Below are 16269 nucleotides of genomic sequence, written 5' to 3'. Positions count from 1 at the left end.
GGGAAGTGCGAATGATTTGCCCGCTGTCATGACTCAGCAGGAAGCAAAAGCAGCTCGAGCTGCTGCCTCCTGGAGAGAGGAATCGGGATTATAACAAGAAGGGGAGACCGAAAACTTCCCCAGGCCGAGAATCGGCCTGGGTCTGAAGCCAGTTTGCCCCACAAGAATTCTTCCCTCTGGCTCCCTAATGCAGCCAGAGTGCAGCCCTCCCCCGAGCACCTGCATGAGTGGATGGGGAGGCTGGGCTAAGGTTCGCGGGGCCCCCCCCCCTCCTTGTTCCCTGGGATTCAGGGAGGACTCTTGCAGCTGTTGATGGGGCTTCCCAGGTGATGACAGGTGCAGAACACGGATGTGAGGGGGCGGTGGAGGCAAGACCGTGGCCGTGTGCATGGGGGTGACTTGCTTTGAGATGGCTGCTCTGATGCCAGGACGGTTCTCTTTCAGCCACCCATGGGAGAGGAAGGTGGTCACAAGCGATTCCCGTCAACGTCGGGAGGAGATGGAAGGAAGCGCTACCCCTCCCAGTCTTCCAGCAAACCGGTCAGCCAGTCCTCATCCAGCCAAGCCCATGCCTCATCCAGCCAGCCTGCGAGAGAGGATGCCAAAAACCTGAGCCACCATGCCCTTGCCACAGCGGCTGTGGAATCTCAAACACTGGGGAAGTAGAGAAGCTGGAGCTTCTGCTTCCTGTTGGGGAAGGGGTGGGTTGGTGGGGAATTTGACCGGGGGAGGGGAGGGACAGAAGGGGAGTCGGAACGTGGGTGTCCAGGAATAGGCTGCTGGGGGAAACTTCAACGCACACGGCCTCTCTTGTGGCTGGAAAACAAGACGATCACAATCCAAAAAGGATCCTTTGCTTGCTGTCTGTCACTGACTGGAGCCGGACCCCCTCCGCCCCCACTTTCATGTCTTAGCTTCTTTCTGGGTGGGTTGGGAAGGGGGAGATATTTTTTTTATTATATATATATCAAGTTTTAAATTATTGATAGAAGTTCGTCTGGATTTACCAAAATCACTCTGCGCTACGCAGCCCCTCCCCGCCCGACACTCACCCCTTCAGATCAGCTATGCAGCCTGCTCGGAAAGCTACCAGGTTCCGTGTCGAGTCGGCCTGTGGCACCGCCGACGTCCCTGACCCGGCTGACTTCACCCATTCCGAATACAAGGATGCGTTTTAAAAACAAACAAAAACCCAACCGATACAGAAAGACTTGATTGTATTTGCCCCTCCTCCCGCCAGCTCCATTTCCCTCCACCCAACTAGCCCTTCCATCATGGACAATTGGAAGTCAACCAAAGGACCTTGACCAGGCGTCGCGATGGGCTCATTCAACCTTTCTGTGCGAGGACAGCGAGGATGGGAGCTGCAGGCTCGAGCAGGAACGCTGACCGCACTAGAAGAAGGAGCTTTCTCTTCCTCTCCCTTTTGAAAACCACAAACACACACGCGGGGGGGAAAAACCCCTCTACACAGACTGCTCTCCCTTGGCTTTCTTCCTTGAAAATAATTGTTCAAAAAAAAAAAAAAAAAAGAAAAAAATGTTGCCTTATTGTGGAGTGGGAGTTCTGTGACCCACCGGACTTCCTCACGTGGCCTCGGGGCGTGGCGTCTGCGTGGGACGAGAACCCTCGGCCGAGCAGCGGGAGCCCCTCCGTAACCGCCTCCCTTTGGGAGACTCCTGCGGGAACGGCTGGCGATCTCCCAGCAACCCGGTTGCATTGACACAGACACCGGAGCTGCTTTCTGAAGCCGAGAGGGACGTTGTACAGACTATGCAGGACGATCCCCCCCCCCTTCCCTTGGAGGTGGGCTCTAGTGCCCACTCTGGAGAGGAAGCGGTGCTGACGCAGCTTAATCTAAGACTTAATAGCCTAAGTAGTTGAAGCCGATGTAATGTATATACTGTTGTAGTGTCCTTCCTGCTACAGCAACTGGCCGTGCTATTGCCTCACTCAGACTTACAGGTGCACTGTCATTTTCTTTCCTCTTCCACCAGCCCAATAAGCAGGGGCAGCACTGGTGGGGTTATCGGTCTGCTCAGTCTGCTGGGAGAGTAGGAGCCTAGCGGGGTGTGGGGGACAGCCTCAGTGGCCGGATTTCTTACTACTAAGGGGAGGTGTGGAGCTGAGAGAAATGTGAATGTCCCGGAGTACGTTAATGCTGTGGCCCAGCAGCTGAGGAAGGCGGATCCAAGAAACCCATCTTGGACAAGCGCTGACCCAGGGGGCTGGTGGGGTGGGGATGGTCTCAATTCAGGAGGCTGCCTGCGAAATGTGGTCACAGTGCAGGTTTCCCTGTTACAGATGGGTGCATTCAGTGCTCCTCTTTCCCCCCCATTAGGGTGCACGGCAGGCACCACACCGCAGCATGAGACTGCTTCGGGAAGCGAGTCACCCCCCAGAGTTTGCGTTCGGACTCTCCAGAACACCAGCTGAGTCTGGTGGGATTTGACCAGGGTGGGGAGCAGACGGGGCTGAGATGGCACAGAAGGAAGTTGTAGCTGGCAAGGTGTCCTGCGTCCCGGCAACGAGGCAATGTGGAATTCAGGCTTGAAGGCAGAGGTGAATTCCCTGGGAGGGGAAGGGATACTTCCCTTGCTGGTAATATGCTCTGCCTCCATGTGCTCACGCATGTGCTTTGCTGGGTTCTGTGCTGTATCTCCTTTGTGTGTTGGCCTTGCAAGCCAGGGAAGACCTTGCTCGATGGGTATCGAAAAGAATGTCTGCAGATGCTGCTACCTTGACCTGCTGCTGTCTGGGCAGCGTAGGACCCGCCCTAGGTCATTGCTGCCCCATCAGCTTTTCATGCAATGGCATGTCACCTCTGAGCATCCCGCTGATTGAGGGCTGCCTCACGTACTAAGTACCACTCCTGGCAAGGGGGTGTCTCTAGGCCTTGCATGCTGCTTAGCAGCTGGGAACCCTGCCCTGTACCGACAGGAAGCCCAACAGTGCTGGGGGGCAAAGCTCAGTACAGTGAGCTGGGTGGATCAGCCAGTGTTTGTCGCCGTTGGGTATTGGCATTGCCAGAGGTGGGTAGCGAGAGGTCCATGTGCTGCTAATGTGCCCTGTCCAGTGAAAGCAACCAGCTTCTCAGTTACACTGCATAAAACAGGCTGCGGGGGGTGGGGGCGGGCAAAGATGCTGGTTGTTTCAGAGCAGCTTTGGGTGACCCTACAGCCGAGGAGCTGCCACAAGCTAGAGCTCAGCCAAGGGAACTGAGTGGCTGGTACTTAGTGTTTCCTCAGATCAAGATCCTGGTATATTCCGCAGCTAAAGCCCGCTAATGATTTAAACACACAGGCCTGCCCAGAGTCCTTGCCTTAGTCTGCTGTGTCTGGGATAGCACGGAGAGCCCCAACACACAGGTGCAGCGCGATCGCGCGTCAGCCCTGATTTTCAGCCTTGACTTTGAATTTCCCTAGTCCTGTGAGCTGGAGCCAGACCCTCCCTCTGGTAGGCGTGTTGGGATTTAGATGGGGGTGGAGGATATTGAGCAGTGACTGTGGAGACACAGCTGTCTGTTACTGGGGGACATGATCTCTTTGTTACTAGTTGTTTGCATCTGAACAACTCAAACCAGAAACTAGGAAAAATGGGCTCGCCTTGAGGAGTGGTTGCTAGTGAAGTCAACAGGCTAGAGGAGCCATTGGATGGCAGAAGTACCCAGGAATGTCCCAGAGAGCTTCAGAAATCCAAACCGATTGATTGGCTGTTTTTTGTTTGTGCGACACCCTTTCCAATTTCAGCCCAGAGCAGTTTGTTTCCCATTTTAGTCAGTGGTTTGTCATTTGTCATCAGTGTGAATGGGGCCTCTGTCTAGGAAGTCTTCCCTGCGGGAGAAGCTTGCCCAGAAGAGAGATCCCAGCAGTTGTGCCGCAGCCCAGGATTGACATGCCGTTGAGTTGTAGCAGATTACAATAGGGTCAAGTATGAGCTGTGTTTGCACGTTGCTGTGTGAGGCAGGTCCAGATACCTGGGGGAGGGAGAGGAGACGTGGAAATGAACCCGAGAGAGGCAGCTGCGTTGCATCCTGCGTATGGTCCTGAAGACTGACACAAATCAAGGCAACAAGGTCCTGTTTCACCCTCTGCTCTAGAGGGAGAGGAGACCTTTGCTGTTTACTGCCTGCAGTGTATGATGCAGGCCACGTTCCAAAGAGGGGAGGACAATCTAGCGTTGGATGGCACCGGGAGTACGAGTCTCTGGCACCGTTGCTGAGACGAGGGCTGACCGCATAGGGTTCTAGCCTGTCTCCACAGGCACAGAGCCCCACAGCCTGGTTAGTGGGTACCAGGGCTGACTGAACACTAGGATTGACCTCAGAGAGGTCTGCCATGCCTCATGGTGCACATGGGACGAGTCTCCGGACGCACCTTCCCAAAGCTGTGAGACCCACCTCTATGTAGAATATATAGCAAGAGGATTGCATGTGGCCAAACGCGCCTCCGAGGCGGGGAGCTGGCTGTTAAAATACGTTTCCCTTCTAGAGAAGAGCAGATGGTCTGATATTTGCATTGGCCTGATTTCCTTCCCCCACCACCACTTTCCTGAGAGGAACTTGATCTCCGTTCTAGTCAGGGATGGTCCATCTTGACCATCTCACCTCCTTTAAAAAGGTTCTCCCATGTGCTGGTTGGTTCTGTAGCTTGCGGTTGCCGTGTCTGCTGCAGTGGGAGTCAGAGGCAGCTGTTAATGCAGAGCTAAGTCTGCCCCACAACCCCCAAGTGGGGGTGCAGTTGGCCTCACCATTTCAGGTGGAAGAAGTGTCTGTTAAATCATGTGCATCTCCTCTCTCTTGGGCGTTGGACGTCCATCTTGCATACAGGTAGCTGTGGCAGGATCCAAAACACTGTGGTTCAGGGTTTGCACAGAGGTGGGGTTGGTTTTGGTTTTTTTAAAGGAATACGTATCTAGGTGCTGCTGCTCTGTCTGCTCCTCGTGGCTTGTTCCCCCCTCCCGGTGGTTATCTGTAATTGTTGGATTCTGTCCAGGTTCTGTATTCACTCACTGCTTCTGATTGGTTGACTGTACTGTAACAAATGACATATTAACCTCAAAACTCTGCCATACTTCTGTACACGTACAATACGACAATGCGGAGGGGAGCCTTTTAGCTGTTAATGCCTTTCTGATCTATATTTTGTTTTATCAAGCAAAAACACACACAAATCTGTAAATGTAGCAAATTGTTTGCAATGCTCTATATTCTGTGTGTCTCTCTTCTCCGAGACTTTGGGTTGTCTGCTCACTTTCTTTTGGAATCAACGTTAGGCTCTTACTAAGGAGAGGGTTGCTACACTTGATGTTAAATGCCTCACTGACTTTTTAGTTTTAATTTCCAATTCCTATAATAATAGAGGAGAGTGGGTTTTTTTGAAAACAGTTTCATCTCTGATGTGGATTGGGTGGAGTGACTTTTAAAAAAAAAATTCTAGGGGTAACGTTTCAAAGAATCGTTTACATCTTCACTTTCTGAAGACACTTGAACATAGGACCGACGTATCTGTGACAAGCACACCCTATGGTTGGAAGCTCTCAAAGCGTGAAAGGGCATGGGCTTAAACCTATCCATTTTGGTTTTTATAGGCACTTTCATGTCAAAAGTCAGATGTATTTCAACTAACACCCCAACCCCTCCTCTTTATTCCTCAGTGGTACGTTCCCACTTCTCATCACCTCCAGAATATCAGTCTTGTACAATAGGTTGGCTTGTACCAATGATATCCCTGGGAGAGGGGGGCTTGGTATCGTTTCATCCATTGGAGTCTTCCTGGCATAGTGTTGTGTGCCTGTGGGAAAGGATGGCCGAACTCTCCTCCCTTTCCAACCCCAGCCTTGGTTGCTCCCTGCGGAATGTACTATCATTGGGGTTGGAACCCCAGCCCAGGAAATTCCGACTCGGAAATTGACACTGAGCTTTTAACTGGAAGTGGTTGGAGCAGGGAAGGTTTTCCGGTGTCAGTTCTCACTCTGAACTGCTCAAAGCTGTGTGGATAACCTGCCTTTCAATAAAGAGCCAGTGTTTTTGTCTAGATGCCCAATCACTCAGCCAGAACAAAAGGGGTTATTAGTTTGATCTGGCTGCCCTTCCCAACCAGGCTCTGTCTGTCCCAACCGCATCCCTCTACTCCCAAAAACAAAAGACAAAAAGTGTTTTGCAACCTTCTTCAGCTGCGTTTTATTGTAGAGACAAATTTAAAATGACTTATCAGACCACTTATCACAGGGGAGGAAAATCTTGTTAATACGACCCACTCTGTGATCCATCTTCTGTTGATAGTACATAATCTTGACTTGTGTGCTAGGATCATCATCCCATTTAAAAGGAAAAGAAAAACAACCACAACAAAAAAAAATGTAAAATACTTGAACGAGAGCTTGTATTATAACATTAATATTATTCAGAGTATCTGCTTTCTAGGCTGATGTGATTCATTATTCTAGTAATGCTTTAGTCCTTTGTAATTTGTGGTAATTATGCTTTTTCCTTTTTAATACAAAAAAATGTATAAAAATAAAAACCTCAAAAGACAGTGTGGTATGGACTGTCCTGTCCCTGCAACCTTCCTTACTCTCTCCTCCGTCATTCTCTGGGGTCTAAGGGTCTGAGCAACAGATCAGACACGTCTCATGTGGAATGAATACTCGTGAAGTTGAGAGACTGATGGCACCTGACCAGTACGCTGCAGCCAGGCACTCTACAAGCTCTCCGCAGAAGAGCTCTTGTAGGACTGCTTAGTCTCAACCCAGTGCACTCTTCCCTTGCTTGTTCCAGCCCCGGGCCCCCATACTGCTCTGCCAACACACCTCAGTCCTGACTTGCAGCACTCGCCGCTCCCAGTGCGCCATGGGATACTTTCAGTTGTGTCTAATTGTGTCGTGGTTTTCTGACTGGGAGGCCATTTTCTTTAAGGGTTTTGCAGTTCTCCCTCCCAAACAGCTCAGGAGAACAGTGATGGCGGGGAGCTCTTCCATCACATACAACTTTTTATGCAATCCTAGGGGTTTCCCTCTGCCTGCTTTGCTGTGCTGGAAGTGAGGTGGGTGTCGGTGGGATGGAGCGGTCAGTCCATACTGGCTGTGCTAATGAGACTTCAGCTCCAGAGCCTCCCTCCTGGAAAGTTCCCTTAGTGACTTGCATTTTGGTTTCACCCTCTGTATTAATGGTTAAAACAATAAAACCTCCTCAGTGCTCCCAGTGTGTTTCCATGGGGTGTTCAGGTTGATCCTCCCAGGCCCAGAGTGCTGGGGTGAGATCAGGCCAGGCTGACTGTCTGGAGCACGGTGCTCGCGAATTCCCCTGCGACTCCCCATGCAGTGCAGGTGAGATGTCCTGGGCCCAAAAGCCTCAAGCAGGAAATGGAGATCTGACAGCAGCCATTTCTGGGGGGCTGGAAGGGAACCTGCCTGGGGCAGTCTGGGGGCAGCTTGATCCAGGGGATTAAGAAAACCCTACGCTCACTTCAGGGGCTACCCAGCTGTAGGGCTGCAGCCTGGGGCCGGGCTCTGCGCTCCGGGCTGGTGGGGGCGGAAGGGAAGCGAGTGCAAATCTCACCAGCAATGGGTTACAGTTCTGCTTTGTCTTTGATACATAAGATGAACAATAACTTGCTTCTCATTAGAAAATTATTTGGCATAATCATCTTTCCAAGCTCTCGAGAGTCCCCACGTTGTGAGCGTGCCGCAAGCCACGGGGGAGGTGGGTTCACTTGGCTTGCTTGGGCGAGTCGGGAATGGTCTCCGTGAGCGGGGTGAGGCTCAGCAGGATGACGTGCCTCTCGTAGGCCTTGGTTTGCTTGAAGAGCGTGTCTGTTCCGTGCAGGCGGTCCAGCACCCCCAGGACTCCGTAGCACTGATTGAACCTGGCAGCCAAGCAGAAAGGGACCACATGGTACTGGAGGTTACAGGCGAGAAACAAGGTAGGCCATGCAGATCTCTTCCCTTTCACCCCCTCCCACAGCCCGTGTCCCTATCAGAGCCCTGGCAATCCTGCTTTACTGTTTGTCTCTCCCAGCCTTTGCTTTGCAGCCTGCCCAGGACTCGATGGGGTTTAGCCTAGAACCTGCCCGTTCTGCTACATAGTCACCTAGGAGAGGTGTTGAACCAGGAGTGTTCTCCATCCCCAGGCACTGCAGGCTGCCTTTGCAGCCATCACCAGCCAGGGAGTGGGAGAGTGGGACTCTACACCAGACAGCCACAACTCCAAGCCACGTGAGCTCCTGAGGCCGCAGGAAGACCAGACTGGCTGTATACACGCCTATGGCCAAGGAAGTTATGAGCTGGCCCTACAGCATTGCTCAATGCCATAGGTTCTGATGTCCCTGGTGATCCGTGCTCCTGGCATACAGCATGATCAGTGTCCTGGAGAGGTGGGGGTGATGCGCACTGGCTGATACATCAGGTATCACCCTGTCCTTAGGCTGGAACTGAACTGTCGTCCCCGTTCCTGCAGGAAACGGGAAGCGATGCTAGCCAGCGAGCATGGTCAGGGAACAGAGCACAGCCCTGGGAACTCTACCTGCAGGCCTGACACTGCTTTGCTGTGCCACCTTTGTAAAAAGGTGCTAGTACTTCACCTCCACTGGGGGGGGGGGGTAATGATCATGTGTGCATGCAGCACTTTGACCAGGCAAAGCCTGGTTTCTGCGGTATCAGGCTTTTCAGCTGTGGGAATGTCTGATTTTTCCATTGCTGTCTTTGGACAGAGAAGGAATTGAGCAGCCAGAAAGATGCTCCACAAAGCATTGTCCTTGATGCCCTAGATCACTGCTAGGAAAGCCCAGGCTATCCTGCATCTCTGGAACCTGCACGTTCTTTCCTCTGTCTAATCCACCCAAGAAACCTGAGCTCAGGGTTTTCTGCTTTGTAGCCGGTTTTCCAGCTTGGCTGACTGCGAAACAGAAGGGAAAAGGTCAGTGATTTGTCTGAAGGTTGCATGGTAGGTCAGTGGTTGAGCTGAGGTAAGGAAGCAGGAACTGCCTGAGGCCCGGTCCTCTGCTCTGACCTCTCTGTGCTTCCTGGTTTACAAAGGGTGAGGAGGCTGGACACATTCAAGCTGCCTTCAGGTGAGCTAGACTGCGGAGGGGTAGATTGACTAGTAGTCATGTGAGACTGTTTGGTCCTCACAAATGAGCTACGTCCCGCCTCCACCACTGATGGGGGGACCCAGTCTACAGAGCATGGAGGGAAGGGCAGCTGTACCGATAGTGTCCAGTGACCTTACTTGAGATGGTGGAAGTCGTGGAATTCCGGCGAGGGGAGGAAAGGCAGGTGGTAGCCGCAGTGCGAGATGGATGTAGCCAGAATAGCAAGGCAGAGCCACACCATGATGGAAGCAACATGGGATCCCAGGATTATCGGACCCACCAGCGAAGGCAACATGTTGGAAAACTGGAATTCAGACACAAGCCCTGCCTCATTAGCATGCACACCCAAACCTTCTGCTCATCAGGCCGCAGCTGGTGTCTCCTCCTGTCGCTTGTATTACAGGAGCACCTAGAACCCGGCGCAGCCGTTGCTGAACGTGGCACTTGGTTGAAGTGGAATCGTGGGAGTTGAGCATCTTGTGGAGGTGTGATATTAAGTTAGCTAGTGCTGCTGTGGGAGACTCATGGCAGAGTCACTGGGAGTGTTCTGCCAATGCACCTAAGAGACTAGGATAAAGGAGGTGAGAGAGGCCAACTCCCACTGTAACTCAAGTTGCTTTAGCATCTCAACTCCCTCTCTCAGGTTTTGCTGCTTACCCCCTGGCATGTGTGTCTGGCTGGGACAGTTCATGATGAAGCAGCCAGCGTTGGTCACTTGGACCTTCCCTAGTCTGTGCAGCAAGATCTTCCATCAGGCTCAAGGAGGCCCCATTCCATCGTGCTCAAACCTGCTGGAGGCCCTGGCTCCCAAACAGTTTGTCTGACAGTAGATTGACCCTGTTTTACCTGGCTCTACCCTATGAGTTTGCAGTCCCAGTGCAAAGAGCCACCAGACACTTCCACTACAGCAGCTTTTTGGAGACACTGCAAACCCCAGCTTCAGACCCTTTCTGTTGGAGATGAAGTGTAGCTACTCTTCCCTTCCCACAAATCCTCACCCAGTGGAAATGCAAAGCCCACAGCCATGAGTCGGGTTTACTTGATAGGCTGCTGGGCAGTGACCCCCCAAGCGTGCCCGCTTACCACATGCTCGACCGGATGAGCATAGAGGGAGACTACACCAATGGGGGCTGTCCATTCATGGTGCTGCTTGTGTATGCGCTTGTACAGAAGCGGGTGATGAACAAGCCTGCATGGAGAGAACCAGAATGAAGTCTTCAAGTCCAGTCACCCCTGAGACCAGTGTCAGTCTGGGTGCAACCTCAATACTTTTCTAATGTCTAGATTTTCAGAGCAGCCTAGTGAATTAAAGAGCAGGCTAGCCACCAGGACTCGCGAGTCAAGGCAGAACCAGAAATAGAACCCAGGAGTCCTTGGGCAATTTACCTGGCCTGTGTGTATTCCCACAGTTGCTTTGTTTTGCTGTTAAACTGCCTCTCTCTCTTTCTATGAAGTGGGTTTTTTTCCTTTTGACTTTACTCTGCATCTGTTTTGGGTTTTTTTGTGTAGTGGTAGTGCTCAGGAGAATCAGGAGTTGGGCCCCATTGTGCCAGGCGCTGTACACGTGTATAGGAGGTCATGGTCCTTGACAGGGGAGTTCACAATCTTTTTGGTCTACATATACACAATACACTCTCTGTAGAATTTCTTTGGCCAGTGTATAGTTCCTCCTATAAGCAATAGCTACAGCCTCCTCCCCCAGCCCGGGTGAAGTGCTTTAGATTATAGTTTGCATATAAAATCAACTTGTCTTTTCCCTCTCTTAGCCTGTGGGCCAGTCCATGTCAGTCCTCTCACTTTCATAATCTCTGGTTAAACACGGCCCCTGGTAGCATTATACCACCAAGAGCTCCCAAAGGAAAGGCAGGTGCCACTGACTGGCCAAGGTCAGTGGAGGTGTTTGGTTGAGGGCACGATCGTAATTCAGGACAGAGCGGTTCACATTTCCTAAGGAGCTTAAAGGAGGAAGAAGCAGCCACAGGACAGACGAGTTCTCTTGCCCAGCTCACCGGTGTGAATAGTAGAAGAGAATTTCCTCCACCAGGATAAAGATGGCCAGCTCCAGGAGGAACCAGTGAAAGGTGGGGAGTTCCTTGCTGCAGGGCTGTCCCCGCCACTTCATGATGGGGAGCATGAGCATCATCATTGGGAGAGAGATGAAAACCTGATTAAGCAGCACTGTGTGAACAGCCCGCCGCAGCTTCGCTGGGTCCACCTGCAAGAGAGGAGACTAACCATGGAGCCATGCAGCTCTGGGGAGAGGGAACCTTTCCAGGACTCAGGCCTTGGCTGTGGGAAGTTATTTTTGGACCAAGTTTCACATGTAGGCAAATAAACAAGAAGCTGATCTGCCTACAGTTCCGTGCCCTCATTCTGTGTGTCGCTGGCAGCCTAGTGCCTGGCTCTGCTGTGGGCGAAGCACAGAACTGGAGGTGAGGGGCGAGAGGTAGGACTGACCGAAACACACTTTCGGTACCAAGCAGCGGATCAGCCTTTGCTCTCTGAGCAGGACACCTCCCATGCCAGCCTGAGCAGCTCCAAGGCCGGATTAAAAGTGAGCCCGTCTCCTGTGCTTATGGCTCAGCATGGCCATGCTGATATAAGGCACCACTCGTTATTTAAAGGCTTTGTCTTCACTGCGAAGAAGTGGGTGTTTTATAGCGAGTCAGGAATCTCTCTGTAAAGACACCTTTCGGCAGTGGCAGATACTGACTCTTGTCAGCCCCCGGGTGCGTTGCTCCACCTTGCTTCATGGAGGAGCAATAAAAAAGCTCGGTGCCCTTGTGGATCCCCGATTGAATGGTCTCCCTCCAGCTTTCCCCATGACTTCCTGCTCCTGCTCGCTCCCCTGGGACAAACAGCTGAAGGGCTGTGGCTGAAATGTTCCTTTCTTTAATAAAAACCTTAGTGTACAATCGGATGTCATCTGCCAGGGCCAGGAGTCCGAGTCTGGTGCTACAGGAATATGTCTCCGCTCGCCTGCACATTCTTTAACCTGCAGCCCCGTGGCTCTAGGAAAGGGGTAGAAACCGTCCCTGCCTCTGGTGGTGGTTTCTCTGATGCCCTGTTGATCACTGTGGCCAGGGCCGTGTGCACAGTGTGGTTATGTAGCCATGGGACTGTGAATTGCTTTAAAGGGCTGCCCGACTCCACTCCAGCAATCGAAAGGCCATGGAAAGAACTCTTTAGCCCACACAATTATGAAGAAACCTTCCAAATGTGATATGACTAGCAGCCAGCTGCTGTCTGCCTGGACCTGGCAGTGCCCCGAGGTATGAAACTTGTCCCATTTACCAAACTGGGCTGGTAACACTGGTCTGACAGCATAAGCTTATTAACTGCTGTTCAGGTTAGCAATCAGCTCACGCTGGTGTATGCGTTTGCCTTTTTTGCATGCAGTGAAGAATACTGGGGCATTGGTGCAACTGCTTGCTGTCAAAGGTAGGGGGAAAAGGAGGAGTTAGTTAGCCATGGTCTGTGCTTAAAATTTATGCCAAAATTGTGTAGGTTAAAGGGGTGGGGGGAGGGGAACATACCCTAGCAATGTAGACTTAGCCTCTGGTGCCTTAGCTAAGGCTTTGCGGCGAGATAGTGCAGGCTCTTTCTATGCTGGGGGCGAGGCCAACAGAGCTATGCTGCCGTGGGCTCTGTAGTGTAGACATAGGTTAGGCTGTCTACACTCTATGGAGGCTATACAGGCGTAGCAACGCCGGCATAACCCCGTCGTGTACCTGTAGCCTATGCTGATGGGAAGGGGTGTTTCTAAGGGGGTAGGAACACAGCCTTGCCAAGTGACATTAGCCAATATGGACAGAAGCATTCTTCTGTTAACCCAGCTATGTTGACAGTGGGGACTAGGTCACCCTAGTGACGTTTGTCGGGGGTGGGTTTTTCACACCCCTGACTGCAGCTATGTTGACTTAACTTCAGACCCCTGAGCTCTGTAGCTATGTGGTCCCAAGCCCTGCTGTGTTTGCAGCTAGGTTGAGGGAAGAGTGCTTCTGTCTACCTAGGTACCGCTCCTCAGGGAGGTGGATTATCTACATCAACAGGAAAACCACTCCCCTGGCTGGAGGAAGCATATCTGCTACAGCTCAAGCTTCCACTTGCCTCTATCTGGCATCTCTCCTGGGCTATCTTAGGCCCCCCTCCCCCACGCACAGCTCGCTGCTGTGGATCGTAGTCTAAGGTGCCTCTCTCCCCAGGAGGTTTGGTGCCTAACTCAGGCTTGGGGAATCATAGTGATTTTTCTCAGCACGTAGCTCGTGTGACACCTAGCTCTTGGGGCGCACTGAGGGCTAAAGGGCGTCTGTGCCAGGGCTGGGAACTGATCGCAGATGGCCTGCGGCCTAAGCTTTGCCCTAACCACGGAACCATCCGTCCCCTCTACATTTTCATGCCATGTAGAATTCTTGCCTTGATTTTTACTTTGCCAGCCCCAGTATGGAAGAGCGGGAGGGTGCGGGGGGAAGGAGACTGACGGCTCTGCCTCCCCGTAAGAAAACCCAGGTGGTATTCGTCCAGCTCGGCAGGCATGGTGAGAAATACCTACAGGGTCGTTTTTGCCCAACTGAATTCGGTAACGGGTGATGAAATTTGGCTTTCCGGTCACATCCGCCACCATCAGGAGTCCGTTGAAGCCCCAGTAAACAAGGCTGGGAACTACGGCCATGCCTGTGGTAGAAGGGGAGAGAGATGGGCAGAGACTGCTGAAGAAAGGGGAGCCTTTGTCTATCAGAAACGATTGATAGTGCAGTGGTGCCTGGAGGCCATTAGCAGAGACCAGTGCCCTGTTGGGCTAGGCCCTGGACAGAAATGAGAGTCTCAGAGCAAAGACACCGCTCCTGAATGGGATGAAAGGGCAGGAGAGGAGCGGGGATGAGATTACAATAATCCAGGCCTGCTCTCAGGCACCTTGTCCCTGCCACCAAGTCATTAGCACCAGGCTGTGTCCTGTAGACATTGCCCCAGGAGGAAACTCGGCTGCAATACAGGTACCACCACTGCTAGAATATGACTAAGGTCTGTAGCCTTATCCTCTATCCCAGGGGTCCCCAGCGCGCTGCCTGCAGGTGCCATGGCGCCTGCCAGGGCGTCTAAGTGCGCCCGCGTACTGCCTGGTGGATGAGCATCTGCCGACAAGCTGGGTCATCCAGAGGCATCACTGCCGCCATGCCACCGATTTTCAGCGGCATTTCGGCGATGATGCAACTTGTCGGCGGTGATGCCTATTGACGTTGCCGCTTGTCGGCGGAATTTCAGTGGATGCTCATCCCCTGCCACCGTCCTCTGTGACTCGTCATCTGGCGCCCACCAGCCGAAAAAGGTTAGGGACCACTGCTCTATCCTTTTGGCAAGAACTACTCCAGCGGGACCTGGGATGTAATTCCACTTTAGCCCAACGAGGGCGGTGGAAACCTTACATCGGTCCTGGATGGGTTGGGGGTTACAACTACTTGCAGGGGAAAGGGGGGCTGGACCCTGACCATTGGGGAGGCATGGGAGGGATTTGGAGGCAATGCATATTTTTGATACGCAGAGCTGGGGAAGAGCTAGAATCTGGCTTTCCTGCAGCCGAGCTTTGGCATTCAAAACAACTTACCTAGAAAGAAAATTGCCCATTCATTTCCGCCAAGCAAGTGGAGCACTTTCTCCCATTGGGCCTGCCAGAAATCGCCCGAAGCCCCCCAGAACTTCTGCAAGTGCCTGGGGAGAAAGGCCCAAGGCTTTAGCTTTTCACTGCAAAAATCACATCCGTCTCATCTCCCCACCCACTGAAATGTTGCTTCTCAAGCTATCGGTCTTACCAAGTGACAGAGTTCCTGAAGGCAGCAAACAGCAACAGGCTCGTGCCCAGTATGAAGCCAGTTGTCTTCATGGAGTCCCAGAGCTTCCCCTCCTGAGAGCAGGAAACAGAAGCGATTACACTAGGTACTGGAGTAGCCTGTGCTTTAAATCACAGGAAATCAAGGGACGATCCAGTCCTAGGATCCCTTGTTTTCTGTCACGAGCACTCGCCTCCACTCTGTTCTGTAAAGTTATTATCCACCCTGTCAACAAATGCTAGGAGTGTCGCGATGACTCTCTGAATATATGTTACAGGGTGTATCTGTGTGGTAAAAGAAATACACGTTAAACTGGATCCAGATAGCAATCGGTCTATGATTTCCTCCCGTCTCGTGTGTCACAGGTCATTATGATGAACAGATAAAACAGCTCGAAACAGCAACACTCATTAGGCTTCTATAATTAAATAACATTAGTTGCCCTACTCATCTCCTCTCTTAGCAATGCCACAGGACGGGCAACAACAAGAGATGTTTATTCCCTTACAACAGGCTGGATGCAGCTGTGTGGCGTAAGAAACAGCCCCGAGTCTCCCTTCCTTCAGTGCTATGCCCCTGGCTTTCTCTCCAGCATCAGCCTCTCTAATACTCCTGCTCCAGGATGCCTAGGAAACGACTCTCTGGAGTTGGATAGGATTTAGGTCATTTGCCCTGAAGACCCCCAAGTGGACGGGTGTTTGCCCTTTTCGGTCCAAGGGGCTAGTCAAAGTTTGAGGCCCTGGGGGTGGTTGCGGCTGGCAGTCGAACGTGATGATTGCACGTGGTATTTTCTTTGACACAATCTTGGTTATTGGCCAGGAATCTACAGCGTCCTGCTGCTGTGAACGGAGGAGGAACCAAGCACAAAAGGAGCAGTTTCTTTGCTTACAGGCCTAAGCTGCTCTCAGCTTACAGCCCTGAACCTGAGCCGTTCTCTAGGCTTCGCCCAGGGCCGCGCCATGCTTGGCTTTCGTGCAGTCTGCCTTGCTCTGAGTCTCGGGTGCTTGGCTGCACCCTATTTTCTTCTTTCCACCCACCCAAACAATACCCAGTGGAACCCTCCATTCGCAGGGTGCTAATTTCTGGGCAGACTCATTATGCCTTGGTTTAGGTGAGGCCCTTAACTCTCCTTACTCTGTATCTTAAAACCAAGGGCGCAGTCACAGCCATCAATTTCAATGAGGGTTTAACTAACCCCTACCGAGGTTTAACCCAGCTCATACTAGGCTCAAACTAGATCAATCAGCCCGTTCTCAGGGGCGTGGGAGAAGACCCTTTAAAGAAGCCCTGCTGTGAGTTTTTTTCAAAATTTCAGAACCCTACAATCTCGTATCAGAAATCAAAGCCCTTGGCTC

General features: G+C 52.1%; 2 protein-coding genes across 21 annotated transcripts in view; one reads left to right on the top strand and one right to left on the bottom strand.

Annotated features, from left to right (window-relative positions):
- Nucleotides 1-16269, top strand: part of LARP1 (La ribonucleoprotein 1, translational regulator) — an 89327-nt gene that overhangs the window by 71004 nt on the left and 2054 nt on the right. For 5 of the 9 annotated variants that reach the window (XM_039485564.1, XM_039485565.1, XM_039485569.1 and 2 more), the window contains one exon: nt 7826-7922. In XM_039485564.1, coding sequence (XP_039341498.1) covers nt 7826-7922 — 97 coding nt within the window. Of the gene's footprint in view, nt 1-444; nt 6537-7825; nt 7923-8017; nt 9232-16269 lie in introns of those variants that run through there. The other 4 variants (XM_039485566.1, XM_039485570.1, XR_005583819.1 and 1 more) reach the window with 3 other exon arrangements.
- Nucleotides 6529-16269, bottom strand: part of FAXDC2 (fatty acid hydroxylase domain containing 2) — a 24550-nt gene continuing 14809 nt past the window's right edge. For all 12 annotated transcript variants that reach the window (XM_039485573.1, XM_039485583.1, XM_039485576.1 and 9 more), the window contains 7 exons: nt 14897-14988; nt 14692-14795; nt 13642-13763; nt 11099-11304; nt 10173-10278; nt 9227-9393; nt 6529-7865 (listed from right to left, as the gene is read on the bottom strand). In XM_039485573.1, coding sequence (XP_039341507.1) covers nt 7709-7865; nt 9227-9393; nt 10173-10278; nt 11099-11304; nt 13642-13763; nt 14692-14795; nt 14897-14988 — 954 coding nt within the window. In that variant the 3' untranslated portion in view covers nt 6529-7708. The remainder of the gene's footprint in view (nt 7866-9226; nt 9394-10172; nt 10279-11098; nt 11305-13641; nt 13764-14691; nt 14796-14896; nt 14989-16269) is intronic.

The sequence above is a fragment of the Mauremys reevesii genome, linkage group 8, assembly GCF_016161935.1.
Source record: "Mauremys reevesii isolate NIE-2019 linkage group 8, ASM1616193v1, whole genome shotgun sequence".
Classification (NCBI taxonomy): Eukaryota; Metazoa; Chordata; order Testudines; family Geoemydidae; genus Mauremys; species Mauremys reevesii.
The sequence above is the reverse complement of the archived record's forward strand: the minus strand, read 5'-3'. Positions and strand labels throughout refer to the sequence as shown.